The 27,909-nt window shown below is 41.8% G+C and overlaps 2 protein-coding genes across 4 annotated transcripts; one reads left to right on the top strand and one right to left on the bottom strand.

Annotated features, from left to right (window-relative positions):
• Positions 1 to 4,385: 4,385 nt before the first annotated feature.
• psmb11b (proteasome 20S subunit beta 11b) lies at positions 4,386 to 5,561 on the bottom strand. Its single transcript, XM_075486163.1, has one exon. The coding sequence runs from the start codon at positions 5,559 to 5,561 to the stop codon at positions 4,386 to 4,388; it is 1,176 nt and encodes a 391-aa protein (XP_075342278.1).
• A 650-nt stretch (positions 5,562 to 6,211) lies between these two features.
• Positions 6,212 to 20,630, top strand: LOC142400110 (protein sel-1 homolog 3). Of its 3 annotated transcripts, none has more exons than XM_075484740.1 (24): positions 6,212 to 6,398; positions 6,847 to 7,372; positions 7,473 to 7,599; positions 8,059 to 8,180; positions 8,358 to 8,473; positions 8,723 to 8,772; positions 8,871 to 8,994; positions 9,090 to 9,228; positions 9,383 to 9,529; positions 9,621 to 9,826; positions 9,931 to 10,110; positions 13,641 to 13,760; positions 13,939 to 14,079; positions 14,214 to 14,276; positions 14,356 to 14,532; positions 14,621 to 14,748; positions 15,118 to 15,201; positions 15,312 to 15,393; positions 15,702 to 15,777; positions 15,865 to 15,989; positions 16,166 to 16,287; positions 16,456 to 16,570; positions 16,786 to 16,849; positions 17,006 to 20,630. In XM_075484740.1, the coding sequence occupies exons 1-24, from the start codon at positions 6,342 to 6,344 to the stop codon at positions 17,239 to 17,241; spliced, it is 3,327 nt and encodes a 1,108-aa protein (XP_075340855.1). In that variant the 5' UTR covers positions 6,212 to 6,341; the 3' UTR covers positions 17,242 to 20,630. The 3 variants fall into 3 exon arrangements, with proteins under 3 accessions (XP_075340855.1, XP_075340854.1, XP_075340856.1); XM_075484739.1 differs by having other exon boundaries at positions 13,638 to 13,760; XM_075484741.1 differs by lacking the exon at positions 14,621 to 14,748 and having other exon boundaries at positions 13,638 to 13,760; positions 14,356 to 14,579.
• Positions 20,631 to 27,909: the final 7,279 nt, after the last annotated feature.

Below are 27,909 nucleotides of genomic sequence, written 5' to 3'. Positions count from 1 at the left end.
AGATATTGACCCACTTAAACGAGTGGGCTTGAGACCAGACAAATGAGCAATTATTTATTATTGACCAATCAAAGTCCACCTTCAAATGTATTTATTTCCTTCATCAAATACGCCAATAACACAAGTCATCCACATGTAATGCCTCGTTCACCATCTGCATCTGTTTGCCTGCATCTTAAATCTTTGAAAACACAAGAAGTGGCCCTTCTATAATACTTTTGTCTTCCCCAGCTATTGTGCATTAGCATAGACTGAGCTCTCGGCTTACATTTCTCTCTGCCAGCTTTGCTCCAAAGCCCACATCGCCAGCAGTACATGCCATTCACCGTTGTTTGAAGTCTTTAGAAAAGGAGTGTGTATGAAATGTGTGTGTGTGTGTGTGTGTGTGTGTGTGTGTGTGAAATGTAAGGCAGGGGTAGAGGATGAAAGCGTGAGGACGATTTGTTGTTGCTGCCTCAGAATGGAATGATGAGTGGTGACATAGCCCCAAATTGCAAATCGTTGTTTCAGTCTCACTTCACTCTGCATCGAGTCGCCTCACTGCAACAACGCTATTTCACTTTTATTAAAAATAGCCTGTGCATGTCAGGCCTTTTACATGGGGAAGAAATGGGAGATGGAGGCATAGAAGTAGCAAAGGGTGGGGGGTGGTGGTGGGAGTACTCTAGGGAGGGGGGGGCAACGTTAGTAGCTTTAACTGCCAGGACTTGGACAGATTCTGCTCCATTTGCACATCTCTGGCTTTCTCTGCCTCTGCCGCTCCTCTTAATGCCTCCAAAGCTCCCATCCATTTTCACCAGCTCGGTCGCACACAGGGAAATCTCTTAAGTCCATCCGAATCAGACTGCTGAGGAGAGGCCCACTGTACTCAGCACATCAGTCACCTCATTATTGTCAAGGTTTAACACTCAGACAGCTTAAGTGATAGCACAGCAAGCGCATTGTTGCTGAGCAAAGAGTCCAGCCGTGTACTTTATTTGTCAAATGAAAATGCCTCGATGTGTTCTGCGACAGTAGACAGTGAAGGCGGAGGGCTGTTAGGTTTCTCAAAGCACGCTCATGCCTCGTTACAGTCATCTTTGGTCTGAGTTGCACACAAACACACACACACACATCTGGAACACTTATTAGTATGGAGATACACTATAGCCCGGAGCGTGACCTTGTCTTGTTAGAGCAAACCGGAAAAATGACCTACTTGATGCATTTTAATGTGATTAAATACACTTGGGAAAACTGTTATAATGAACGCAACGTCCCAAAATATTGCCGTCGGCTGTTAACCGGGGTCCACTCCGATGATTTTGGGAGGCGAACATCCCAGCACGCTGCAGGTGAGTAGCCTATGGCGCGCGCAAATTAAACGAGCGCGTGCGCTACACATACCTCGCTGAAAAAACAAAAAACAAAAAAAAAACGAGGGGAATCTCGGCAGTATCAACTAAATGAATGATAGTTCTTTTCCAACAGTGCCTCCTTTAACCCTTTCGCTCAGCCGACCACCACTTCACCTAAAAGGCTCAAACATGGAACCAAATGAACCAGAAATGTTTGATTTCTGCTCATTATTTAAAAACTGACGGAAACTCGCCGTGACAGAGAGCCCCCAAAGACGAGAAACCGAGCGGCAAAGCAGAGAGACGACGGCTGGAAACTTGTCACGTCTCTCTGTGAACTAGTAAATCACGAGGATATAAAGTCATTCATTGGAGTAGGAAAGAGCTTACTGTGTGTTTGCGGCGGTGTTCCGGTGGTCCCGAGGTTTGACGGAGCTTCCCAGCCAACGTGAGAAAGGATGCCGAGGTTCGTTGGAACTCAACGCGAGGTTTGTCCACTTAGCCCAGTCTGTCTCCCGCTGTCTGTAACTCCCTCCCTCACTGTGACTCTTTCTCTCTCTCTCCATTAGTCTGTTTGGACCACAGAAGGACCGAGAGTCACCCTAAAAGCCTACTATTTTTGACACATGTGACCAGTGAGTAACACGCGCGGTGAGATACACGCGCACACACAGTGGAGACCTACCCTTACAAATGAGGCTGTCTGATATTGTAATTCCTGGGCAAGAATGTCTTCTGATTCCTAGCTTTTTCTTTTTAATCCTCACTGTTTTATTGCGTCTTTTGTTTAAAGTATCGTGTGGTTTGGCTTTTCTTACAAGCTTTGCAGTGTCTTCTCATTTGCTTGGACATTACCAGTTTGCAGAAGCATCTCCAGTGACTTTGAATTTCCTAGTTTTTGCCACTCAGAAGCTGCTCCAGAAAATTGCCATTGGCTAGTACAAGTTAACAAGATCCATTTAATCAGTGTCCATGTAAACTTCTTAAAAACATGTCTCATGGGTTTGACTCTACTAGTTACTAGTATATTTCAGGACTTGACCAACGGGATCTGTCACGATGTTTTCTTCATGGTAATAATGAACAACCTAATAACCTGCACATTTCTGTAACTACCATAAATCAGGAGCACAAGGGGAATCTGTGAGCTTAAATTGGAGACACTAATCATGGGTGCCCACCTACTTAATTCTTGCAAAGATTCAGCTCAACATATCATTTAAATTTGGACAGTTGTGCAAGTAGCTTCAATATTTTGTTTGTAAATAACCCAAAGCCCTTATGTTAAGATGATATGATTGAATCTATCTTTAGCTGCATTTTGGATTATTTCATGTTGCATTTAGGCACAGATGTTTGGATATTCTTCATTTCAAAGAAGAAGACAAACGTGTCGTTTGATTAATAAAAGAGCACCTTAATTGAAACAGATGCGTAGCCTCGGTGTTTGAGCTTGTAGTATTGTAAGAAGTGACTACTGGGCACAGTCTTGATCATTCTTTGTTTTTTTTGATGACTAAGAATCAAGACAGCCTGTAAGCAAGTTGGGTAGAAGCTGGGATGACCCTGAGGTTGCTTGTCAGATTCCTTGTACCCGGCAGCGTGCCGAGGTTTATTAATGACAGCGACACAAACTCAAGCAGCAACCAGCCTGCTGGGGAGATCTGTGAGTACACCAGGATTTAACAAAACATGTTCTGAGCTCATACTGTGAGAGGGAGCTGTCGAAGGATTTTTGGCAAATTTCTGCTTTTTAAGGTCATGTTCTCAAAGTGCTTTTAGATGAATGAAAACAGAATACATGCACCATCGTAGCTTCGAAGGCTGGGTCTGTGACATATCACATTCTGGTCGAATCCAGAGGAGTTTTCTCCATTTGCATGGACATTGTGTGTGAGGAGCCAAGACTGCCAAAGCTTAACAAAAAGCTTTGAGGCCAAGCAAACGCAGAAATGCTGCTCGCTCAATTTTTTAAGGCTCAAAACTTTGATTTATGAATCTCTCCTCTTTTCCTCTATTGGAAAAAAAAACACATAGCTCTGCACTGTGCAAGAGTGTCCCTGCAAGCTTTAAAATGTGGACCATCCAAATCGGTTTCCACTTGTTTTTTTCTTTTCTTTTCACTTGCTCAATAATTCTGCCATTAATGATCCTGCAAGGATGGGAATTACGGACGAGGTCGGGGAGTAAGGGAGGCGATCCCCTCTCACTCGCGCAGCTGCAATCACTCATAAAGTGGTACTAGCACACATCTCCACCCGTGTTGCAGTTACGCAGCTCTGCGTGTCGTTTATTTCACACTGTTAATAACACACAGACATGCTGGCTGCACACATAAGAATACTTTAGCTATTAAAGTCATACACTTTGCATTACAATACTTCTGAATGAGCTAATCATATTGTCGTGGAGAAACAGAACTTTATGCAGCACTCCAACATTTTGACACGTGCTTTACTGCAGCGTTATTCATATGCTGTAAACCACTCCCAAATGGTAAACTGTGTTGCCCTGGAAACTTTTCATCCCCACATTTTGGCTATTTTCACTCAAATATAAGAAAGCTAAGCACCGAGGGTGAGGGTGAAGGGCTTAACACGTTTCACCCTGTCCGTCCAGAATCTTTGTGCCTTAAATAATATCTAGTTTACTTAATTTATGGCCACAGCACTCAAACAAAATGAACAGGAAACTTCAGCTAAATCTAATTTATTCATTCATATATTGAAGTGTCATAGAAAATCCAGATGTATTCTGACAGCGGACACAAATCTGTTTTCAGTTTTCTGTACTTGGAATGATGAAATGATTCATAATGCTTTAACGTCTACATCAAAAAGCCAGCCAGCAGAGCGCTGTTAGAGTACATTTTATCATCAGTGCTAACAAAACATCAGCTGTTTATTAAATGGAACGATATGCAAGCCCAAATCATTTGAGAAATAGCCTGGAGGGTGCAACTGCCTGGCTTGTTCATTAATTTAGTATCTGCTCCAAAGACGCCGTCAAGTCTCTTCAGATTACTCCCTGATGTTTGCTTTTCTTTTCTTATGACATTTGTGTCTTTACTCCGGCAAAGTCACGCTGTGTTTCTCCCTCGTGTCTTCGCCTTTCCTTTTCTCTGTAGTATTCTTCTTTCAAGTCCTCCCTGGTCCTGCGAGTCCATCCCTTTGAGGTGACGTGATAGATGTCTACACAGTTTCCTGAGTATGCGTCCCTGTGTGTGGCTCTGTACACAGCTTCTCGAGCTATTGATGTGGCCTCCTCCACTGCCAGTGCCCAGTGAACGCCTTGGTCCAAAATGGAGTAGGCATAGGGGGATCCCGAGCCCACAGAGAAGAGCGTTCCCTGCAGGCGTGTGCCATCGCTGCATACATAAACCAGACTGGGTCCAGAGAAACTTCTCTCCTTTTTTTCACAGCACTGCTGAGTGAAAGAAGAGCTCTGAGTCTTTGCCTCTGACACAGAGACCTTTTCATCAGTGGCATCTCCAATCGTTTCCGGGTCAGTCTTTTGACTCGTTCTTATCTCTGTGGGATCAGTCTCTGTGACTCCAGAGTCACAGCATCCATCATGCAGCTCCCCTCCATCCCACCCACACAGTGTGGCAGCCACACAGAGCTCAGTTCCCTTAAAAGGGTGAAGCATGTGTGAGAGCAGTTTGGCAGCTCCTCTTGTGGACAGCCGGCGACCATGGCGGAGTTGGTAAAGCCGCAGCTCTCGAGCGAGAATCCGTTTCCAAAGCGCGCAGTCGGCCGAAGTTCCTGAGGTGGTGCCCACCAAGTGACTGTGAATGGGCAGGATCTTCTGGGCGGCTGGGCACGCCACGAGGCCGGAGCAACTGGAACGAGTGTCCGCTGCAGCCAGTACGCCACCCTGAAAGATGAAAGCTAAGGTGGTGGTCCCGTGAGACATGGGAAAGGGGAGCGGAACAGGCTGAGAGGATGCAAATGGAAGGTTTGTGGGCAAGGAGGATGTTAAGAGAGAGCCTTGAAATGAGACGTCATCGGAGCTCTGGATGGGGCTGATCTGCCCGAACTGTATTGGACTTTCATCCAGATATTCTGCCACAGGTATATAAAACTGCAAAAGACTTGTGCTGTTGCCGAAGGGTAAACGGCTTACATAGTCACAACCTCCAGTCTTTTGTCCAAATGAGAGTGAAATTCTTTCTGTGGATATACCTTCATCAAATGCGTCCCTGCACAGATCCTGCAAAGCCATTGAGCGTGATGTCCTGTTTTTTTTGAATAGCCACAAAAGAAAATACTCTAAAAAAATATTCTTATCCAGTATTTCCTGATGGTTTTACAAATCCTGTCTCCAATCAGGTCCAGTCCAAAGTATTGATGTCAGTTGCCTCATAGAGACACATACACGGTCTCTTTTAGCAGCAGTCACCGTTTATATAGACGACAAGATGATGCTCATGTTCCTGTGTGGTCAGCTAAAACAACCTGTCAGCAACTTTATGAATGTTTCATTCTCTTTGAAACATAAACACTGAGTTGCCCATGGGTAATTAATTTTAGCTGTGATATCAGGTTGTTTTCAGATCATGTTTCTTCAAAGTCTTTCGTGGGCGTAGGCCAACGGGAGCGCAGGATGACGGCGATGTCTTAGCCAGTGCACAACAAATTAAGGTCAGACTCTACGCTTTGATGCAGACGTCTCATGGAGGAGTTCCCTAATAGAATAACAAAGGTGAATCAAACTTTTTTCTTGCACGGCAGACTGTATCTAGGTAAGCCGTCTACGGCTCGAGCCCTTTGAAGGTGGTTCATACCAGTTGCAGAACTTGCAACACCAGAATATCAGGTACTGCTGCATTATACTGGGTGTACGCTTACAGCAACTGCAAACTGTTTGGGAAGTATGCTGCGAGGTGTCACACTAGGAGCCTATCTTAAATGACAGCAAACAACATTGTCGTATGGGGTAATAATGAATCCACGGATTAGATGCTCTTTAAGTTCTACTTCTTAACCCCAAAAGACCGAAAAAATGAATCGGTTTCAGTCCATCATTTTTGGATATGTCTTCACTTCCTCCTTTCTAATGGTAAGCAACTTCAACACAACTTATTTTTGTTGAGAATTAAACCACAATATATTCTCTACATAAATCTGAACATAAATGTTTTCTTTAAAGTACTTTCATACTAAAACTGAATTCGGTTACACGTGAAAACAAAGTGACGCTGTGGTAGTGATTGCTTTTCGAGCTGAACTTAGTGAATATTGTAATTATCTAGCTCATTACCTAAATTAGATTACAGAAATCCACAGCACTTCTCAGTTTAATAAGGCTTCATAAGAAGTTTCAGCTCATTGTTTATCGCTCCGGACATCATACTGCACTCAGAGTGTTGTTTTCAGATAAGAGGCAGCTGGAAAACAACTCTCATTTCCCACCCCACACGCATTTGTTTGAGGGAAACAGACTGAACACTTGCCTGTTTTTCTTTACCCTCAGTTCATTTCATGTAATTTCTTTTCACTCTTCCCAGGGACAGTGTGCGCTACAGGCTATTTCAGCCAAGAGTGGTGACATCATGCCTGACAATTTCATAGGGTTTGACTCAGTCCCTGACAAAGTGGCAGATGGCTCAGTGGTCCGTGTGCGGTATCAGTGCTTCAGGCCATGTCATCTTGCGGTGGAGGTGGTGGTGTCAACATTAAGGAAGACAGATTTGGTGGTGTTCAGGAGAAAATGGATCAGCAGCACAACTCGAGTCTACAGAATCCAGCAGGTGCTGCTCAGATTGCCTCCGTCCATTTCACATCATCATAACTTTTTCAGCGGTAACATGCTAGACACCCAGAATGTGACAGTTCGCGCCTGGCTGGATTATATAAAAAAAGGCAGTGAAATCAGCACATACCACAGGTCCATGTTGAAAATTTACAAAGTGCTTCAAGTAAAGCCCCTTTCCCAGAGGATGAGCCAACCTCCCACTGGGTGCCCGTCATGGTCTGCTCAACTGATACGGCAGATGACCACCGACAGAATCCACCAGTGCCCACATGAGACAGGTTAGACTCTTAATCATATTGAAATTTTTTCTCCAAAGCATAAGGAAACATGAGAAAGCTGTTTGCGAATGTAGTCTTTTGTTGTGTTCTTTATTCACAGATGTAATCGATATGCTCAAATTCCCTATGGCAAGTACTGGTGAGCACTTTGGGGTGGTCCGCAGATTCCAGCCTTTCCTTAATGGAGCCCTGGAGAGAGCCCGAGTTCATGCTGTGACACGGCCCAGGTGAGATTTCACACACTGACTCCTAATTTACCTTATTTAAGATGGAATTCTTTATGGGTTAGTTCAAAAACATCGCCTGTGGTGTCAACAAAGGCAAAGGTAGTCTTTCAGATGTTAAATGTTGATACCAACACACATACCTTAAAGATTACAGCATACAATGCCGGTGGTTTGTGTTGAGATCAGCAGGTTGACAGGCTACAGGTCAATGATTGTTTCCTTTTCAGCGCAGGCATCTGTTTGAGCACACTCCTCTTTTAGTTTTACTTCAGTGTCTTCATGAAATGACTTTATGAGCTTCACCAAGCCTCTTCACCAGAGCATATAAGCTTTTTATTTACGGTCACTGAAAGACAGCGAGGTCAGGCGTTTTTAGCAGACAGCGCAGCGTTTTAAATCCATCCTCGCGCTCGAGTGGCTGAAGAAATGATTTGTCAAATCTCGTTGCTTGGTTTTCAGCGTCACCTTATCTGTGTGGATCTACCTGCTAAAACGGTGTCAAAGCAAGCGCTGTGGGATCATCCATCATGTCAGCAGGAAAAATTTCTATGACTCCGTCCTGCTGCAGCTCTCAGACACAGGTGGGTCACAGCAGCCTGTGTAGACACAAACTGCCATACAGGATTTGACTGAGGTATCATGAGACGTTCGTGAGGGATGATGTGTGTTTGTGAGACTGAGGAACAGACTGTGTCATGTATAAATAAAGCTTTGGATTTCCTCTAGTGAAATATCTGTCTGTCATGTTTTCCTTGTAGGAGAAATCATAATTCAGGCACATATGACAACAGGAGAAGATGAAGCATTCCAAGCCACTATAGTGTTGCCCCTGTGGAAGTGGATTAGATTGGACTGTTACGTACTCGACTCAAAGGTACAGCACCCCAACTTGAGGGTCTGGGTGGTTGGATTAGAAATTGAAATTGAAACTGAGCTTGTAGTCAATCGTTTTCTTTTTGTGCCCTGGCTCTTGGTTTTTTGCTAGAACAGCTGTAAGATCTTGAAAGATGGTTTCTTTCCAGCTGGGAGACTTGAGGCGATTGCAGTGTGTACTTCAATTTAAAGTTGTTCACAGTTCAATGGGTTTTTTCTGGCCTGATGCCTTGTTGTGTCTGCCTTTCAGGTAGTGCTGGATGCAACATGGGATGAAGAAACTCACCGATTTGTATACAAGTAAGACTGGAAAAACACTGTCCTTAGTCCAGAAGTGACTTTGTTAGGTTGCAACATTATTAGGATTTCTGGTTATATTAGTATCAAATATCTTATAGATTTCAGAACAGTATCTACTTTGATGACACTGACGGATACTTTGTGATTGGAGGAGGGAAATACATGCCAGGCATCTATGGCTACTTTGGGCCTATCAAATACTACCGCTTTGGAACAGAAGAGGTGAAATGTCTACTCTGTCATCATGAATTAAACATCACTGTGCTGTTTTCTGGCTTTGAATTCCAGGTTCAAATGTGGTGCTTTTCATTTCATAGGTAAAGAATCAACTTCACCCCGAGTCAACATTACAGGGGCTGGAGAGGGCTCATAAAGAATGCCGAGAAATAAGAACATTTACGAAAGCTTTTCTACGAGAAGTAACTAAAACTCACCTTTTCTCAACAACCAACGAAGGTGAAATATTATTTTGGCATGACTTATAAATGCAATGTCCATATCCACAGACAAACCTTGTACATAGTGTTTGCCTTATCCAGGGTGCAAATACTCAGTTGCACCGTTAAGGAGAATGTGAACATTGCCGTTGACAGATTCTGTTTTATTTCAGCTGTGTGTACTCCTGACTTCCTAAGATTGTGGGATCAGTTTGGAAAGAAAGAGCAAACCTGCACACAAGCGTGGACGTGGGAAACTCATCTCAAACACAACACATTCTTTCACTTCTTGCTAGGAAAAGAGGGTGAAATCAGAGCAGGTGCTACAGATTTACATACAAACCCAATAAGGTGTGTGCTGTGTTAGGGATTTATTGTGCAGCTCTACAGCACTGTTATCTGTTTCTGCAGGATCTTTGGGTATCAAGCACCTCAGAACTTCTTTGTTTGACCTGGCAGTTGGTACAATGTTCCCTGTGGTTGAGGGACAAGTGCAAATCACAAACAAATCAATTGCTTTGCTCGAAGTATCCTCCTGCTTTGGAAATCACAGAGCGTCGCTCTTCTTGGCCACCACCCACCTGTCCGGACTGGGACACTCAGTCAGTCAAGAGCAGGTAGATTTAATACCTCCCATGTATCCTAATTGCTACTTACTTTAGCAAACGTTTAATCACACTGGTAACAATGACTCTTAATACCGACCTCCTGTGTGTTTCAGGGTCACGTCTATAGTTTGATTGGTGCCTTGGCCGATGATCGTTTTGCCCTGATGCATGCAGGATATAAACACACACACGGAGCTGATGGGTTTCCTAAAGACTTGAACATGGCTTATGGCTACTATTCCAATGCTGGGGCACAGACTAGCGTCGACACTTCCCGGGGACACGAAAATAAGGTATCAATCATTGTGCATTTCATCGATGAATATAAGCAGCATTACAGTAAAGGTGTCGGCAGTAATGGGGATTGCAGTGGTAGAAATACATTTAGACTGTGCTGTTACAGGTAATTGTCTTAGTGTAAAGGTATCTTTTTGGGACGTGTACTTCTTTCCTTACATTGCCCATCAGATCTAAATAAAACTACAATCAGGCAGTTAGTTTAGCTTTGCTTTAGCACAGAAGAAAAATGTTCATACACAAACAGTAACTCCCTGTAAATACACAATTAGTTGTTTTTTGCACATTGTTTTTGTGAGGATTAAACAAATTAGAACCCATATTACCTAAAAAACACTGAGGCCTTGACTTACCTGCACTGGTTAGAGTGCTGGGCCTTTATTAGAGGCCTTTATTTTTGTAATTTGTATAACTGGTCATAGCTTTCTGTAATGTTTTATTTCAAAGGCTCAAAACTAAATCTGTAAGGGTGCACAAAACATTCACTCCCCATTTCTACATATGCAAGTGTTGTTTGAGAACGTTTGAACTTGCATTGTGTTTTTGTCCCCCTACCAGTGTTTGTTTACCTTGAGCACATTGACAAATTTACCTTTTGCAGTTGACTTTAGAGAAACCACACAATGTGCCGAGAGGTTAGATAAAATTAGTAGCAAGCAGGCTACCAGCTCGACAATGTCACAAGCCATTGTGTGTCGTTATGGTGAGGAGACAAATGCAGATTCTACTCCAGAGGCAGGCAGGTGGACGGATTACTGAAGTGTGTTTTAAAACAGGCTTTAGGGCACTGCTGATGCAGGGCATCCAAGAATGCAAACCCCCCCCCAAAAAAATACTGAGAGCTAAACCTGACAGGAACAGACAAACTTGGAACAAGGATCTGGTCCTGAAAAGAGAAAAATAAAAAACGGAGAGTATTTATACAGAGGGAGCTAAGGGTAGGTGTGGTAATTGGGTAATTGAATCCAGGTACGCGGGAAGAGGAGAGAAAGCAAGACTACAAGGAACTGATGAACTGATGAAAGGACTGATGAATACAGGACGTGAAACAAAACAGAAAAAAGCCAAAATTTTAATCTAGCCAAATTTAGCACAGAAATCAGAATGACTATCAGTGAAACAGGACCAAAAACAACAAAAAACTACTGACCTGAACAAACAGTCAAACTCATATATTCATATTCAGCTAATCGTAAAAGTGAATTGATGGGGCGGTCGATGGCGTAGTGGGTTAAGTGGCAGCCCCATGTACAGAGGCTATGGTCCTCAGCTGCAGCTGTCCCCGGTTCGAGTCCCGTACCGAGCGGCCCTTTGCTGCATGTCTCCCCTCTCTCTCTGCCCCTTGCATTCCTGTCTCTCTCCAACTGTCCTATCATTAAAGGCATAAAATATATATAAAAAAAAAAAGTTAATTGATGGGAAGCCTTGATACAGCTTGCAGACAGAATTATTTATAAAGAAACAACTCTTTGAAATTTCTGTTGTGAGCTCTTGAGTCACGGATGAGCTTAAACTTCCTGAAGCGAAATGAAAATAAACCACGGTGACAGTCTTTGGAAATCCTGAATTTCTTGGTATAGGTACTTCAGGTCCACTTGCTTGTAAAAATCACTGTTCTGTGAAGAATCTTTGAGTACATGTTGATTTTTAAATTTGTCTAGCAGATCCCTTTAGGTGTCAGGTCCAGTTTTTTTCTAATTAAGAGTTAAAGCAAAAGTAAAGCCTCATCTCTCCCCTAAAGATTTGGAGAGGGCCGTCCGTGCCCTCATAACTTCTCAGCTTGATTACTGTCATTTTTTTGCAGGTAGCTTTAGATCGGTCATAAATTCGACGCCTGCAGTTAGTTCAGAATGCTGCCCGCTCGGACCGATTTGAAAACGCTGTTTACTTTTTAAACGCCTTCATGGACAGGCTCCAACTTACTCCCTTGACCTCTTAAATGCGCAGACCCCAGCTAGAGACATAGTCCAGCCAACCAGCTCCTCTTTGATGCGCCCAGAACCAGGCTAAAAACAAACGGGGATTGAGCTTGTGCAGTAGCTTCCTCTAAATTATGGAACATCTTACCTCTCTATGTTAGATCTGCTCTCAGTGTTGAGCAGTTCAAATCATTGCTCAAGGCTCATCTCTTTTTCTCAGCCTTCCTTTCAAATTGAGCACTTTTCTTATCCCAGCAGAAAAAGTGTAATTTTTATGATGTATTATTTATTGTTGTTTTTATGGTTGTTGCATTTTTATACTGTGAAGCGCTTTGGTCGACCTCGGTTGTTTTTAAATGTGCTATATAGATAAAGTTAGCTTGACTTGATTGAAGACCCCCTGCTCTGCATCAAATCTAAATCAGCAGGATTTTTATTGAGACAGACGTGCACACATACCGTGCGCATCGGCAGACTGAACTGATCCCAAGTGGTTCCCAATAAATGAGTCAAACGGCACCATTGTAGGATAATCGTGAGTCACCAAGACAAATGCTTAATCCGGTACGTCTAAATGTTAAAAGCGGCTTGATTATTTCATTAAATTGATGAGACGAAAGTGGTAAAACAAATTGGGTAGCCTTCTCATTGAATCCCAGTTTTTTATTCAAGAAACATGTTGGAAACATGTTAATTAGCAAGATCGAACTGGTTCTTGAAGACTTAAAAGGTGCTAATAGGCAGTTTTTGTGGTCTTCACAAACACCCACACTAGCTGTTTCTCTTTGTTTCCAGCTCGAACAGATGTGAGTGGTATTGATTTTTTTTTTTGATCCTCTCTTGGCAAGAAAGAGAGTAGACATAAAATGTTAATAGAAATGTTCTATATCAGATGTTTGACTGTACAGTAATAAAAAGTCATGCACAAGTTAATTTGCACGTACAAACGTGCTGTACACCTGACTGCAGTCGCACTCAACGTACTGTCTCCAAAATATGATTAATGGCTTGTTTGTTGGTCCAGCCGGCTGGATCAGAGGAGGCTGGGTCTTAAATCTTCATTTAAAAATAGAGCTGTCTTGATGAATGGGGGAGAGCACTCCAAAGATAAGGAGCCTGCTCCGAGAAAAGGCTGCCTCCAGCTGATTTCCTGTTTATTCTCTGACTATTTCAATAAGCTGCATCTAATCAAGAGAGCTGCATAGAAAGAGCAGAGAAGCCTTACCGTCCGCTCTAGTTTGAATAGGCAGGCGATGCATCAGGAAAACAATATTTTCATCAGCAGAATTTTAACTAACCGGGAACTTTTAAAGGACTCGAGTAGATGATAGAGCAGAGCAGCGCTTGCTTACAATTATGATTAAGAAATATAGAACAGAAATAAGCCTGCCTCCACTGCACAGAGCTCCTCTTACTGACGCTGAGTGAGCTTGATTAAAGAAAAAAAGGTGATATCTGAGCTCAAACCAGGAGTCAGCACTATTTAAATCACAGTCTGATGACAGTAATGAGGCTGTTTGCTTACGTTGCCAGAACTGTCAGTCAAATCTCAAATCAATTAGTTGCAATGTTTATAATAGTGATTCTGTTTGGATTTTCCATAGCAGTACACACCTGAATATATCTATCTAATCAACCAAGAGGATTTACACAGCCTGACGCACGAGACGAGTGATGTGTTCCAATTTTTAAAATTCCAGGCAGAGAGGGGAGACATAGAATCTCAGGTATGTCTGACTATTCATGAGATGTTTTATTTAATTAAAACTGTGTGTGGATATCTGTGTAAGATGTACGGTATAGAGACATAAAAAAGAGGCGTTCGGCCCTTTTGTAATTTCTCCTTTGGGGTCAGTGGCAGAATCGGTATCCAGAACAGACTAATACAAACTCTATTAACTTTAGAAACGCTTGGGAACAATGCTTTACTGGGGACAAAATGGAATCTCAAAAGACATAGCGAGCGCGGTGAAGTGGTTTGAGAGAAGCGCTTTGCAAATGAAGGATCCCTCGGCGACGTACGACTACTCCATCCTCCTGATGAAGGTTGTGCAAATTTATGAAGACTCCTATTTTGTGAATGAATTGAACACTGGACAATGAGTGTGCGTGCGTGGGTCTGTGCGCACCGTCTTTGTTTTGACACTTATTGATTACCTGATTGATGTTGATTCCTCCAGGGCCAGGGAGTGAAAAGAAACTACACTCGAGGATTTCAGCTGCTGAAAAAAGCGGCCGCAATGGTGAGCGAGTGGCAATCAATGGCTGTGTTTACAACGTACAAGTTCAATCTGAATAGCAGTGTCTGCTTCCTTGTTTTAGGGTTCAATTACCGCCTTGAATGGTTTAGGCTGGTACCATGGGACTGTGCTGAACGACCACAAAAACGCAGTGAAGTACTTTGAGCAAGCTGCTTTAAATGGAAGCGATGATGGGATGTTTAACCTGGGAATTTATCACCTGAACGGGAGAAATCCTGACAAACCTTGGAGGAACGAGGTTGGATTCTCACACCTTGACAAAGAGGAGTTTTTCGCACTTTTCAGGTACGATGGCGTACTTGATATGTTTTTGATGTTACCCACAGAGTGCTGCGTTCCAGCAGTTTCTGAGCGCATCTCGACATGGCCACGTAGCTGCGTCAGTGGAAGCAGCATGGTACCTTTCCACAGGAAGCCTAGAAGGGGTGTCTCAGGATGTGGAGAGGGCTGTGATGTAAGAGGCTTTCATTAGCTTGGTGAAAAAAAGCATTGTTATGGGCTGTTGCACTGTAGCCTGCAGCTCAGTGGCATCTCATTTCAATGACGGTGGCTAATTCAAGGTCAGAAACCCGGCATTTGCATACCTAAAAATAAGAGCCACTGTCACCGCATTAATGCCGGGCACAGAGCAATACTGCTGTGCCAAGTTCTTCTGGTGTCTTAAGAATTTAAAGAAGCTCCTTTTACTAATGCTTTTTTTTTTTTTTTTCAAGGAAAAACTTCAGCACATCTGGAACTTTTTAGATCATGCTAGAATATTCTATATTTATGTAAAGTAAACTGTATTCCACAATTCACCAGCAATCTTTAAACCTCTGCGCAGAATGCTTAAAAGGGTCTGTGAACAAAACGGACACCTTGGATTTATCATCAGAGAGGCTCTTCAGGCCTACATCCAGGGCTCTTGGTAGGGACATTAATTTCAATTACTTTTCGATCATCCCCATTTAATCATTTTCTCTGACCTGTACTGTTTGTCACCACCTCTTCATGTTTGCTTTACTGTGTTGCTAACAGGCGAGAGGCATTTGTGAAGTATGTTTTGGCAGCTGAAACTGGTCTTGGTTTGGCACAGAGCAATGCTGCACACCTGTGTGAGGTAAATATACGCTCTTTCTCTAGTTTCAAACCCTTTGCGTGTATTGTTAAAATTATCCACCCATCCATTCATTTTCTATACCCGCTTAACCCAACTGTCGGATCGCAGGCTTGTTAAAACTAGTACCAGTGATTTTTAAAAATTGATTGTTAACACAGTCCTGCAATCGATGTCTTATAATTGGAGTTGTGATGGGGGCTGATGGACAAATTGCACTTCATTCCAGTCATGCAATTAAAGAAGGGAACAATGCCAGGGGGATAACGTAACCTTCATTATTATGCCGCTCTTTCTCACCATGCACCCAGGAGCTGAATCTCAGTAACGATTGTCAGTGGAGATATCTCCACTATTCTATATTAAACTCTGATCCTCATCCATCCGGTGAGTTCAACTCATTTCTTTTTGCTTTAACCTTGCTCTGTACTGTCAATTTGGTCACTGAGCAGCAAATATTTTTCCTCTTTATAGCTCTGCTGAAAATGGGAGACTACTACTACAACTACTTTTCCTCCAGCAGACGAGAGGAGTCATTATCCATGGCTGAGCAGGCCATATCAATGTATAGCAGAGCAGCTCTAGTGGGCAACCCTCAGGTGACAGATTTACTTGGGCTGTAATCTCATCACCCTATGATAAACTTAATTAGACTTCCACGGGCTGAGGCCCACCGCAATAAAAACCACAAACAGCATTACACAGTGTTATTATTTGGAGACTTTCCGACTGAATACCCCTGCTGTTATGAATCTGTTTTCACACTGACTCGCAGGGAATGTTCAGCTTGGCTGTTTTGGCGAAACAAGGGCACATTTTTCCACCGAGCGTCCTCGGCTTGTTCGATGCGTCACGCCGCGATGAGCCGGACTCTGTGGCTGAGAAGATCTTAAAAAGGTGCTTTTTAAAAAAAATCCGCTGCCACAACAAGGCGCAATGATAATCAGATGATAACATTTGAAGGCAGTTGGAGTGGCGTGCTTCTGTCGCGTGTGCAGAAGTGTGAGGACTGAGGGTAAATCTCTTATCACGAGTAACATGGTTTCCATTATTTTGTATCCTTAGATGTGTAGAGGCTGAGGATGAGGAGGCCGTTACGCCTTGTTCTTTAGCTCTGCTTGGTCTCCAGATGGGAAAAGCCTTGAGGAGGATGACTCAGAACCGTGCACAGCTCTTCTTGGTAGGCATGAGCCAGTCGAGTCATACTGTATGTAGTAGGAGGAAAAAAATCAACACACCACAAGTTGCCCTCCTACTGTATGTTATCATTATCTGTCTTTGAATCATGGACACATGTGAAATTCCAAATTTGACTTTGATCACGAATAAGACATTAAATAATTTAAAGGCTGCACTTTTGAAAGAGAAACTGTAATGATTCTTTTCTCTCCACAGGCATATGCATCTCTTGTCTCCATCTTAGTCATTGTTATCACTGTTCCATTGCACAGCTGCCTCGGTAAGTTATGGTGTTGTTCACTACTGCTCACCACTTGCGAGTATCCGTCACAAGATGGCGTAATTTCCCTATGTCTGTATGTGTTTTTTACAAGCTCATTTGCCATGGAAGATGTCTTAACCTTGTTTTACCGTTTTCATCTGCAAACGAACGCAGAGCACAGATATTGTGCATTTTCTCCGAGGAGAAGGAGATCCTCTGTCAGCCAGCAAGGTGTTGACTCGAATAGAGAGCGAGGTGGCATCGTGGGAAGAACCTACCGAGCAGCGGAGGACCCGTGGCTGACCATGAATGGCGAGCAGTGGCTTCGCCAGACCAGCGATCTGGCTGTGACTCTTTCGGGTGTGTGCCTGTGCGCTTTCTGGACCGCACTCCTGTATCACCTCCTATGACATACAATGCCAGGTGCAGTGATCCAATAGCCACAGCAAAAGCCCTCAGACACTACACATTGTGGGAGCCCACATTTAGACGATGAGTTGCAGAACTATTCATGTTAAGCTGTTGTGCCTCTGAAAGTGACTCATTTTAAGACTAAAGGAAGAGTAGCACCAGTCAGGTTATGACAGCTACTTTATCTTGGTGTTTCCTTAATAACCACTAACCATTAATTTGTTTATAGAAAATAAAACACTTATTTTGATACTGAGCCCAGCTTACACCTTACACCTTCATAAGGGTGTGGAGCTTAAGGAGGAGTGTGACTCTTACAAATAGAAATAGAATAAGATTCTTTATAAATACATAGAATGAGTCTCAGAGATGGATTTGTTGAGAGATGTTGTACCAGCTGTGCTCTAATAAGTCAACTATTAAGGCTTGTCCCATAGTCCTATCAGTGACATGTCGATGATAAACATCGTGCAAGAGACAGGACATGCAACAAAAGCATGCGGGGTACTCAAACAGTATGTCTGGTTTGAAGTCAGAGCAGTGGAATTTCAAATGTTATTGATTTAGGCTCTTGCTGGGCAGGTGTCCTTGGTTAATAAGTATGTTAAGCAGACGTCAGCTTAAAACATGGCTATGGAAAGATCGGCGGGACAAGAAGTTAACTTAGCAATGGTTGACACTTCAAATGCACCTTTAGAGCCCTGTTGGTGTATTAGTCAAACAATAATGCATCTCTGTGGTGTCTTTGTTTCTGTGTTCATAAAGACAGAGTGGAAAATAACCTTTGAGGGATGGAGGGTTTCTACCCTTGCCAGCTATTATGAGGAAAAGTTAATGTCACTTTGGTGCTAACAGTTATTTACAGCGCTGACTGACTGTGATGTGATAATGTGCAGTTTATGGCTAATGTTCAGGGAGCTGTCATTTGTTAGATTAGAAGTTTCCACAGTGTAAACAGCTCCATGCAGAGCTGCTTCACTTTAGAGTGACTGTGTATAATTTGGGGGTTGACTGATGGTCTCCCTCTTCCTTTTTATAACTCTGTCACGGACGTCATCTGTCTCTGTCTTTAAGGAAGCCGGTTAACAAAACAACAGCACAGCACGCGTGTACTGCAGTAATCTCTTAATGTATCATTGCAGTTTTTGTGGTAACATTTTCGACAGGTTACCGTAACTACCATCAGCGAAACTCAAAACAAAGCAAAACCCAGTTAAAGGGAGGGAAATCCATACTGTTAATCCACCTGAAGTAAATAGTGGGTTCTTTAACTTTGTCAGTAACAGTACGTGCTATAAAAAAGTTCAACAGCTAAGCCATGCAAGCAGCTCTGCAAGTCAGTACTGTGCATCAAACCCGTGACAAAAATGCACCAGATAAAGCTGGTTCCTGGTTTGCCATTCGGCCGTGGCCCTCCTGTGTGGAGCTTTGCATGTTCTCCTTGTGCCCCATGATAGCGGCGATAGGCTACCAGCAACCCTGAACAAGAGATCTAAGTAAGCATATGTGTGTAGTGATCTCTGTAAGTGAAAAGGTCAGGTTTCAGACAGTTGTAAACACTTGATCATTAACAGTGGCAGGTGTGATGATCAGGTCATGAGACGTTAAACAGAGATGTCCTGCTGAAGACTGCTTTGCTGAGGATGTATATGCTGTCTGCTCTCAAACTCTTTGGAGGTGGTGTGTATGTCTTTAAAGCTCAGGACTGGGAGTTTGAGTGTTCCTGCGTAATATCTTAGCATTGGAGCCACTCTCCCTGTCTGGGATTCACAGCTCCTAATGCTCTTACTCCTACTGGGACCACTTTGGATTGCACCTTCCACATCTGCTCCAACTGTTTCCTCATTTGGAAAAGGGCTTAGAAGTATATACAAGCAAAACCATTCAAAAGTTTATTGACCGATGCTGTATAATACAGTGCATTAAACATCTCTACTTGTGCCATCAAGTGCAACTCCATCAGCATTGTCAGTGTCAGTACAAAGCTGATATTGTTTGGGGTGTCTTTCTCTTGATAAGATGATCGGTTTGGTCAGTTATCGGAGTCATTGGAAGTCATCACCATCATCTTATGTTCTAACTTTCATGGCATCTCGTTGTTGGAAAAGATATTTCACTTGAAGTCAGATATTTTAGCGTAGACTATGTTTTAGAATCAGTTTCTGTGTTTACCTTTGGTGTTTGGAGCAGTTTATTAAAGTACTGAACATAACAGCTGACTCTCTTTTCACTCTCTGACATCATTCCTATCAAGTAATGATTAACTGATGCAAGTGTTTCATCAGGGTCCATAGTTACACCACAATTCTATGCTGTAGTCGTGGCTCAATATGAAAATTCCAAAACTAAACCAGCAACAAAGGCCTCTCATCAGCAAATAGAAAATCAAATCTTTAAATTGCCACTTTGTTGACTTTTAAGACTGGAGGGATTTTGAGTTCTTACATTCAGCATTGATATTTTCTGTCACTGCATTTTCTTTGGATTGCTTCATGGGTTGACAAAACAGGGATTTATGTGATTCAGAGTTGTTATCCTGTGTATTGTTGAGGCTGACCAGCATCACTCCACGCTGAAAGACCAGCTGACATACAGTCCTCAGACAGATCACCATTTCTATCTGACTAAAACTCCCATGCTTTATGTTTTGTGGTTGCTTCCAAATCCCCTGGCGGTAAACTAGCTTACGTCACACGTTCATGGGATGTGACAATGTCTTCGCTACTTATATTCCACATCTAGAGCTACGCAGCAGTGACAGAACTATCTATTCAAGTCACTTTGTTGAGTGAAAGTTCTACTCTGGGTTGCTGTTTCACCACCTATGAAATAATTTGATAGCATGCACAGTATATGGCCCTGCTGCATTTTAACGTCTAAAAATAGCTTGTATCTCCAAACAACCTCAGCTGGACTTTGGAAACATCGAACAGTTTCCCTGCAGATGGTGAGGTGATAAAAGGACATAAAATCTAAAACATGCAGTCATAATGTAATGAGCAGGTTGAATTATTATGATAAGATTATTTTCCATCAGTTTTGTGTTATCCCACACAATAAGGCTGCCTAATTTGAATTGTTATTTAGATTTAACACGTCCTGCTGTAGGCTTCATTTAGTCATTATTTCTGTATGCATACATGTATTTTGGATGTCTGATTTTTCACTGTATGCTGCCTTTGATATTTCAAACTGATGTTATCGTCTGTAATGGATTTCGAAATATGAAAATGTATGTTGGAGAGAAACTGCCATAATTCAAAGTAAATGCAAAAATGTATAGATTCCTCAGTAAATTATTTAAACCAAATAAAATCTACTAAAATAAAACAAAATATCAATGTAATATTGAATGGATATGTGAAATAAAATTATATTTCTGCTTTTATTTCCAATCGTTTTCTTTGTCATTTAATTTTCTATTTCATTTATTGATTTAATGATTCGTCATTCATTAATTTCTATATTCTTTATTCTATATTCTTTATCTCTGAATGTATATTTTCATTTACGTTTCCCTTGATTCATTTTCCTAAAGCTATTTATTAATGTATTTTACTGGGATTTTAAAGTGCCTGTTTTAATTAAATTATTGTACATTTTGGACATAGAAAAAATTATTTCTCCAATATTTACTCTTTGCATTTTTCCACCTATATTTATATTTTCCTAAAACCTTTCATTTACATGCTTTTTTTCCGTTTTTCTTGTACATTTTCTTGACTCCATTATGCAAATTTTTTTTGTATGCATTTATGCATTTCTGCTTCATTATGCAAATGTAGGAGCCTCTTGAGGAGGCTCATTATTGATGAGAAATGACATAGCTGAAGTGGGCGAGTGGGTTGATGGCATGGTAACGTGCAGCATGTCAATTATTCATGTGTTTCTGATGTGAGTTCAAGACCACCATGTGAGTGTGGACCTTTTTCAATTCTGAATTCCGTTCGGTTAATAACAGCATAGACCACTTGTCTCGTGGTTGGGTTTAGGCAATAACATTTACTTGGTCGAGGTTAGAGAAAGATCAAAGTTAGGGAAATGCATTCTTTTTAAAACGTGACCATTTTTACAATTCACACGCAGTTGTTCTCATGATCGCTTGAGGTCCTATATTCTATGGACGTATGTATAGCCTGTTAGCTTACATCAACAAACGCTGTGCTGGGACATATTCTGGTGTAAGACAGCCTCCTTTTACTGTAATGATAATCACTATTGTAAGCAGTTTTTGCACAAATCCCCAGTTGCAGACCTGCCGGCCTGCCAGATGAACTCTATTTGGCCTTAAGCCCTGGTTGACCACAGGAGTCAACAGCTCCTGCGCACATGGACTATTTTAATGCGTGTTAAATGTAACAATTGAGTGAATGAGTGACGACAAACTCACAAAGTGAGTCAGGAATGTTATCAGGGTTTCTGCTCCCCTACAGAACAGGATATTTTTTGCAAAGTATCCACAATTTCTGGTGATACAATCCCAACTCCCTTGCTGACTCAAGGTCAGAGTAGCACTTTGCCTGAAAATGTCATCAGCAAATGAAAAGTACTGAATGTTCAGTGTTGAGGCACTGTGCCCACATGGAGCTCGAACAGACAGCCCTCCTGGGAAAACTTGTGTCATCATGAAAGTGCGCTACACTTCATCACGTTAACCCACAGTGGGAAGTCATTTTGTCAACAGTTCATAGAGGTTGCACTGCTTGCATAGCACTTATTGGCAGTAAGTATGATAGTTATTACTTTGAATTATGAGTAAATGGGCAAAGGCAACGAGCCAGGAGATCATTTCAGGCTCATCTGAAGACTGTTTACTGTTTTCTGACCCCCAGTTGTTTAACTTGTCACCTTGTGAAAGAAGTGTGTATTTCACTCACGGGTTTCTCTTGACATCACTGTTGGATGTGGTCATAAAAGCTGCAGTGAATGCCTCTGGTTTGACTGAGCCAGAGTTGCAACAAACCTGATACCTTCATCCGCAAAGGTGTGTTGGAGTGTTACGATGCAGTTTCAACCACAAGACAACAGAACAAGTTAAACTCAGTCTGAACAACATGAAAGCTCAAACTCAGCAGGGAAAATGTGTGTTCTGAGAGGGATCAATTGCCTAAGCAGCCTTTCATATGTATGAAAATGTTATAGCTGATGCAGGATAGCATCATGAAATGCTGAAAATATTGTCTATCGAAGCTTCAAAACATCAGTTGTAATTGAATGTTTCTTGAGTTGGCAATACAAGCGAACGATGTGACTTTCCATGTAATTTACCTGCAACTCCAAAAGTTGGAACATTGTGTAGAATGTAAATAAAAACAGAATGCAGTTATCAGCAGATCTCATGAGAGAGTATTTTATTCACAATAAAACAAAGAAAAAAGATTTTTAAAAAGCTGACAGTGAGACATTTAACTATTTAATGAAAAACGTGCTCATCTTGAGTTTGGTGTCAGCTACATATCTCAAACAAAGTGGGACAAAAACAGGACACTGGCGTCTCTCCTTGTCTGTGAATGTCCGTGGAGTGAGGAGCTGGACCTTTGGAGAAGAATGGAGTTCCTTTCTTGTCTGAAATAGTATTCTGACTGCTCAACAGTCCTAAGTATTCTTTAACTTATTGTTTTTCCAGTCCAGCACCTGGACTCTTTTACTACAAAACCATGCTGTTGTAATAACCGCAATGTGCAGTTTAGAATTGTCTTGCTGACATGTTCAATTCAATTCAATTCATTTTTATTTATATAGCGCCAAATACAACAAATGTCATCTCAAGGCACTTAGATAGTAAGTCCAATTCAAGCCAATTGGAATTCAATTAATTAATAATAATCATAATTCATAAAATAATCCAATTCGTTCATATAGAGCCAATTCAAAAACAATTTCCTAGCTAAGAAAACCAACAGATTGCACTGAAAACTTTTTGTTTTTCGGTCCAATCTCCCGGCCTGAGCGTGCCTGAGGCGACTGTGGAGAGAAACGACTCCCTTTTAACAGGAAGAAACCTCTGGCAGAACCAGACTCAGGAAGGGTGGCCATCCGCCTCGACCAGCTGGGGTTTGAGAAGACAGAAAGGGGGGGAGGGCCGCAGCGGCGGCGGCGGCACTGTAACACCATTCAAAGGATATCTGTTGGAACAGGGAAACACGAGTTAATGACCACAATAATATCACATATACATAAAGAGAGTAAAGTGAGGAAAGGTGTGACAGATGAGGCCCCCAGCAGTCTAGGCCTAAAGCAGCTTAACTATGGGATGTTTCAGGATTACCTGAGCCATCCCTATTCAAGGTAAACACAAGAAACTTGTGCTAACGAAAAAATAAATAATAAAATAAAGGACCAGACTCAGTGAGTAATTCCCTATACTCCCTATATAGATCTGCTCCTCACACCACAACAACCATCTTTTTACAGCCACAAGCTACCTCAGCCTCTCACCAACTGCACACCAGTCACAGCGGGGTGGGGATGCAAACCCTGGTTCGGGTAGGGGGAGAAATAAAAGAGGTAAGATAAGCGGGAATGGGATTCAAACCCTGGTTCGGGTAGGGGGTAATGAAAGTATAGAGGGTGCCAGAGGTGGAGGCAGAACAAGACACACTAGCAGATACACTATCAGATTCAACAGACCTAACTATAAGCTTTATAAAAAAGGAAAGTTTTAAGCCTGGTCTTAAAAGTGGAAAGGGTGTCTGCTTCCCGGACATTTACTGGCAGCTTATTCCACAATAGAAGGGCCTGATAACTGAAGGCTCTGCCTCCCATTCTACTTTTAGAAACTCTGGGAACCTCAAGTAAACCTGCAGTTTGGGAACAAAGTGCTCTGTTAGGAAAATATCTTACAATGAGATCTTTAAGATATGATGGAGCTCGGTTATTAAGAGCTTTATATGTAAGGAGAAGAATCTTAAATTCTATTCTGAATTTAACAGGGAGCCAATGAAGAGAAGCTAAAACTGGAGAAATATGATCTCTCCTGTTAGTTCTCATCAAAACTCTGGCTGCAGCATTTTGGATCAACTGAAGGCTTTTCAGAGAATATGTGGGACAGCCCAATAATAAAGAATTACAGTAGTCCAATCTTGAAGTAACAAATGCATGAATTAGTTTTTCTGCATCACTCTGAGACAAGATGTTCCTGATTTTAACAATATTACGAAGGTGAAAGTAGGCAGTCCTAGAAACCTGTTTTATATGCGAGTCAAATGATAAGTTCTGGTCAAAAATAACTCCAAGGTTCCTCACTGTAGAACTAGAAGCCAAGGAAATACCATCTAGAGTAACTATATAGCTAGACAATTTCTCCCTGAAACGCTCAGGTCCAAAGATAACGACTTCAGTTTTGTCTGAATTTAGAAGCAGACAGTTCTGAGTCATCCAGGTCTTTATGTCTTTAAGACATGCTTGTAGTCTGACCAACCTATTGGGTTCATCTGGTTTTATAGATAAGTACAGCTGAGTATCATCAGCATAGCAATGGAAATTTATGCCATGCTGTCTAATAATGTTACCTAATGGAAGCATATATAAAGTAAAAAGAATCGGTCCAAGCACAGAACCCTGGGGAACTCCATGACTTACTCTGGTGTGTGAGGAAGATTCTTCATTTATGTTACGTCCACTTGGTGACCCAGTCAGCAGACAATAACACGACAACCAATGAAATCAAACAAGTCTTAGTGAAAGTGAACAACGTGGTTTATTAAAACAAAAAGACACACTGAAGTGGGGGAGGATGGGATAAAGAGATTGTGCCAAAACAAATGAAATTAATATAACAAAAGGAGGCCTACCTAAACTACCTCTGAAGAAAATAAAGTGCAAACAAAATGGCTAACTGGCTTCTCTAGCAAAAGAACATTTCAAAACATTACAGGAGTGGCACAACCAATAAACCTAGTGAGATAACAATTTTCACCTACGTGCATGAACAAATGTAAAGGGTACCCCAACTTACCTAGACCCAAAACCTCCCACCACACACAGTCCAAATTAAGAGTCAGAGACACTACTTAGCCAGACGAGGACAGCAACAAGCACAAGCAAAAACCAAAAAAGGGGCCAAAGGTCTGGGATGTCCTCCATTTTAAGGCCTCTCCCTTGTCACCATAGGCCAGCTGGGGAGGTAGAGAGCCAATGAGCAGCCGAGCCTGCTTGCACAGGTGAACAGCATTTCTGCTGTAAGCACCTAAAAGACACAGGGGAGGGGGGAGAGACACAGACACAACGCACACTCACACATACATGCCTGGCATGTAACAATTTACAAGAACAAACTGAAATCTATCAGATAAATATGACTTAAACCAGCCTAATGCAGTTCCTTTAATCCCAATAACATGTTCAAGTCTGTGTAATAAGATACTGTGATCGACCGTATCAAATGCAGCACTGAGATCCAACAGGACAAGCACAGACACAAGTCCGCTATCAGAGGCTAAGAGGAGATCATTGGTAACTTTCAGCAGTGCAGTTTCTGTGCTATGATGCACTCTGAATCCTGACTGAAACTCTTCAAACAGATTATTTCTGTGTAAGTGATCACAAAGCTGAGCTGCAACTATTTTTTCAAGAACTTTAGACATAAAAGGGAGATTGGATATAGGTCTATAATGAGCCAACACTTCTGAATCAAGAGTAGGTTTTTTAAGTAAAGGTTTAATTACAGCAACCTTAAAAGTCTGAGGTACATATCCTGTCAACAAAGACAGATTGATCAAATCCAAAATGGAAGTGTCAATTAATGGGAAAACCTCCTTGAACAGTCTGGTTGGGATTGGGTCTAAAACACAAGTTGATGGTTTAGAAGAGACTATTGCTGTTGTTAGTTCAGAGAGATCAACTGGGCAGAAGCCGTCTAAATACAAATCAGGTTCTAAAGATACTTCTAAAGCTGCTGTACTTGATGATACATCACTGATAATAGTGGGAAGGACTCCATCAATCTTCTCTCTGATAGAAACAATTTTATTAATAAAGAAGCTCATGAAATCATCACTGCTGAGAGTTAAAGGAATAACTGGCTCAGCAGAGCTCGGACTCTTAGTCAGACTGGCTACAGTGCTGAAAAGAAACCTGGGATTAAACCTGGGATACATATGCAATGCCTTTCCCGAAAAAGACATCTAAATGTGAACATACGTGACTATATATTGCAGGATTGATGGAGGCTTTCCAGGTGTATAAGTTGTCACTTCCATTGGCACTAAAGGATCCCAGAATCATGCTTGCTCAATTTAGCAATTTCCTTTGTGAACAGAACTGTCCCCAGATACTCTGAATCTATCAATGCTATTTTCAACTCTAAATGATAGAATAATAATAGAATCATTTTGCTAAATTGCTCCAGAATTTGGAGACAGTTTTTTTGCAGATAGCTGAACATCTTTAGTTCTGAGAGACTCTGCCTCTGTAAGGTGCTCTTTTTTTCTTTCTAAAACCAGTCATGTTACTGACCTGTTGCTAATTAACCTCATTTGGCACAACATCTTCCTCCATAAAACATATAATTTAAAGAAAATAATAATAATGAATCAAGCGGAATCCATATCTTTAGCCTTTTTGCCAAACATTCGGTATTTTTCAACAAATAACGTTCACATTTCGCTGCTCAAAGAGAAAGTGGCTTGACCCCTTGCATCACGTTATTTGCTCTCTGTCTGCTTCATCATCTTGAAATACGAGCCACCGCTGAAGCATAAATACACACTTTCCATTCCAGTGGCAAAAACCTTGACGACAAAAACTGATTACCTTGAGCTACAGTCCCTGTGTGTGCTCACTTGTCATCAGGCTGCTGTGGATCTTCTCCCATCAGCAGCCGGTAATTTCGATGCTGTAAACCGATGCCATAAAACCATTAGTAGTATCGTTAATAACGAGATTAGCTCTGCCTTCTACCAGATTGGTGCTGATGTGCATGCCACCTTACACACATTGCTACATGCATGTTCACGTTAATTCCAAGAGGAAATGCAGCAAGTCCATTCATCCTTCGGATTTGTGAACTGATGCTGAGTATGAGGAGCCTAAATCGATAACACCGGTCGATTTAGAATCAAAGAAAAACAACACTCAGCATGCATGAGTTAGGCTAGAGGGACACAAACAGATCAACTGCAACTCCCATTATAGTCTTCATTTGCTGGAAAGGCAGTCAAGAGAAGCCAGGATTTTATTTAAACAAATAATGTGCAAAATTGCAAATGGAAGGTCACAGGAATGTTCCTTTTTTGTACACATACACAAAAATATCTTTGTTTATTCAAAGTCACAGGCTTACAGGGAGGTGGTATAAGGACAAACACAGATTCTTGTTGTTTTGCTTCACTCTCACGGCTCTCTTTAGCAATATTTCCATCTACTGCATCCACTAGTTCACTTCAGTTCAGTTTTTGGGCTGAAAAGCGTGAAAAATATTTAATTTTATTGGCAGAATTATTGGCAGAAGTTCAAATAACACAAAATATGGTTTAGATTTATCATTTTTATTCATTTAATAAAGGTCAAACGATTGTGATGTAAAGCAGCCCTTGTGCTCAACACATTTTATTGTCCTCATTTGAATCCCTCAAGATGCCAAATGTTTAACAATGATTGACCTTGAGAGTTGGACATTCAGTTTATTGCCTGATAGGAGCGGCACTCTTAAAAGCAACGAGAGTCTT

The sequence above is a fragment of the Odontesthes bonariensis genome, chromosome 15, assembly GCF_027942865.1.
Source record: "Odontesthes bonariensis isolate fOdoBon6 chromosome 15, fOdoBon6.hap1, whole genome shotgun sequence".
NCBI classification, from domain to species: Eukaryota; Metazoa; Chordata; class Actinopteri; order Atheriniformes; family Atherinopsidae; genus Odontesthes; species Odontesthes bonariensis.
Note: the sequence above shows the minus strand (reverse complement) of the source record. Positions and strands in the feature narration are given on the sequence as shown.

Excerpts from the sequence above, each read along its gene's own strand:
- LOC142400110 (XM_075484739.1), top strand. The coding sequence starts at position 6,342 with ATGAATCGGTTTCAGTCCATCATTTTTGGATATGTCTTCACTTCCTCC. Across the intron at positions 8,474-8,722 it reads GTTACGTACTCGACTCAAAG|GTAGTGCTGGATGCAACATG; the intron begins GTACAGCACCCC and ends TCTGCCTTTCAG. Across the intron at positions 14,749-15,117 it reads GATGTGGAGAGGGCTGTGAT|AATGCTTAAAAGGGTCTGTG; the intron begins GTAAGAGGCTTT and ends ACCTCTGCGCAG.
- psmb11b (XM_075486163.1), bottom strand. The coding sequence starts at position 5,561 with ATGGCTTTGCAGGATCTGTGCAGGGACGCATTTGATGAAGGTATATCC.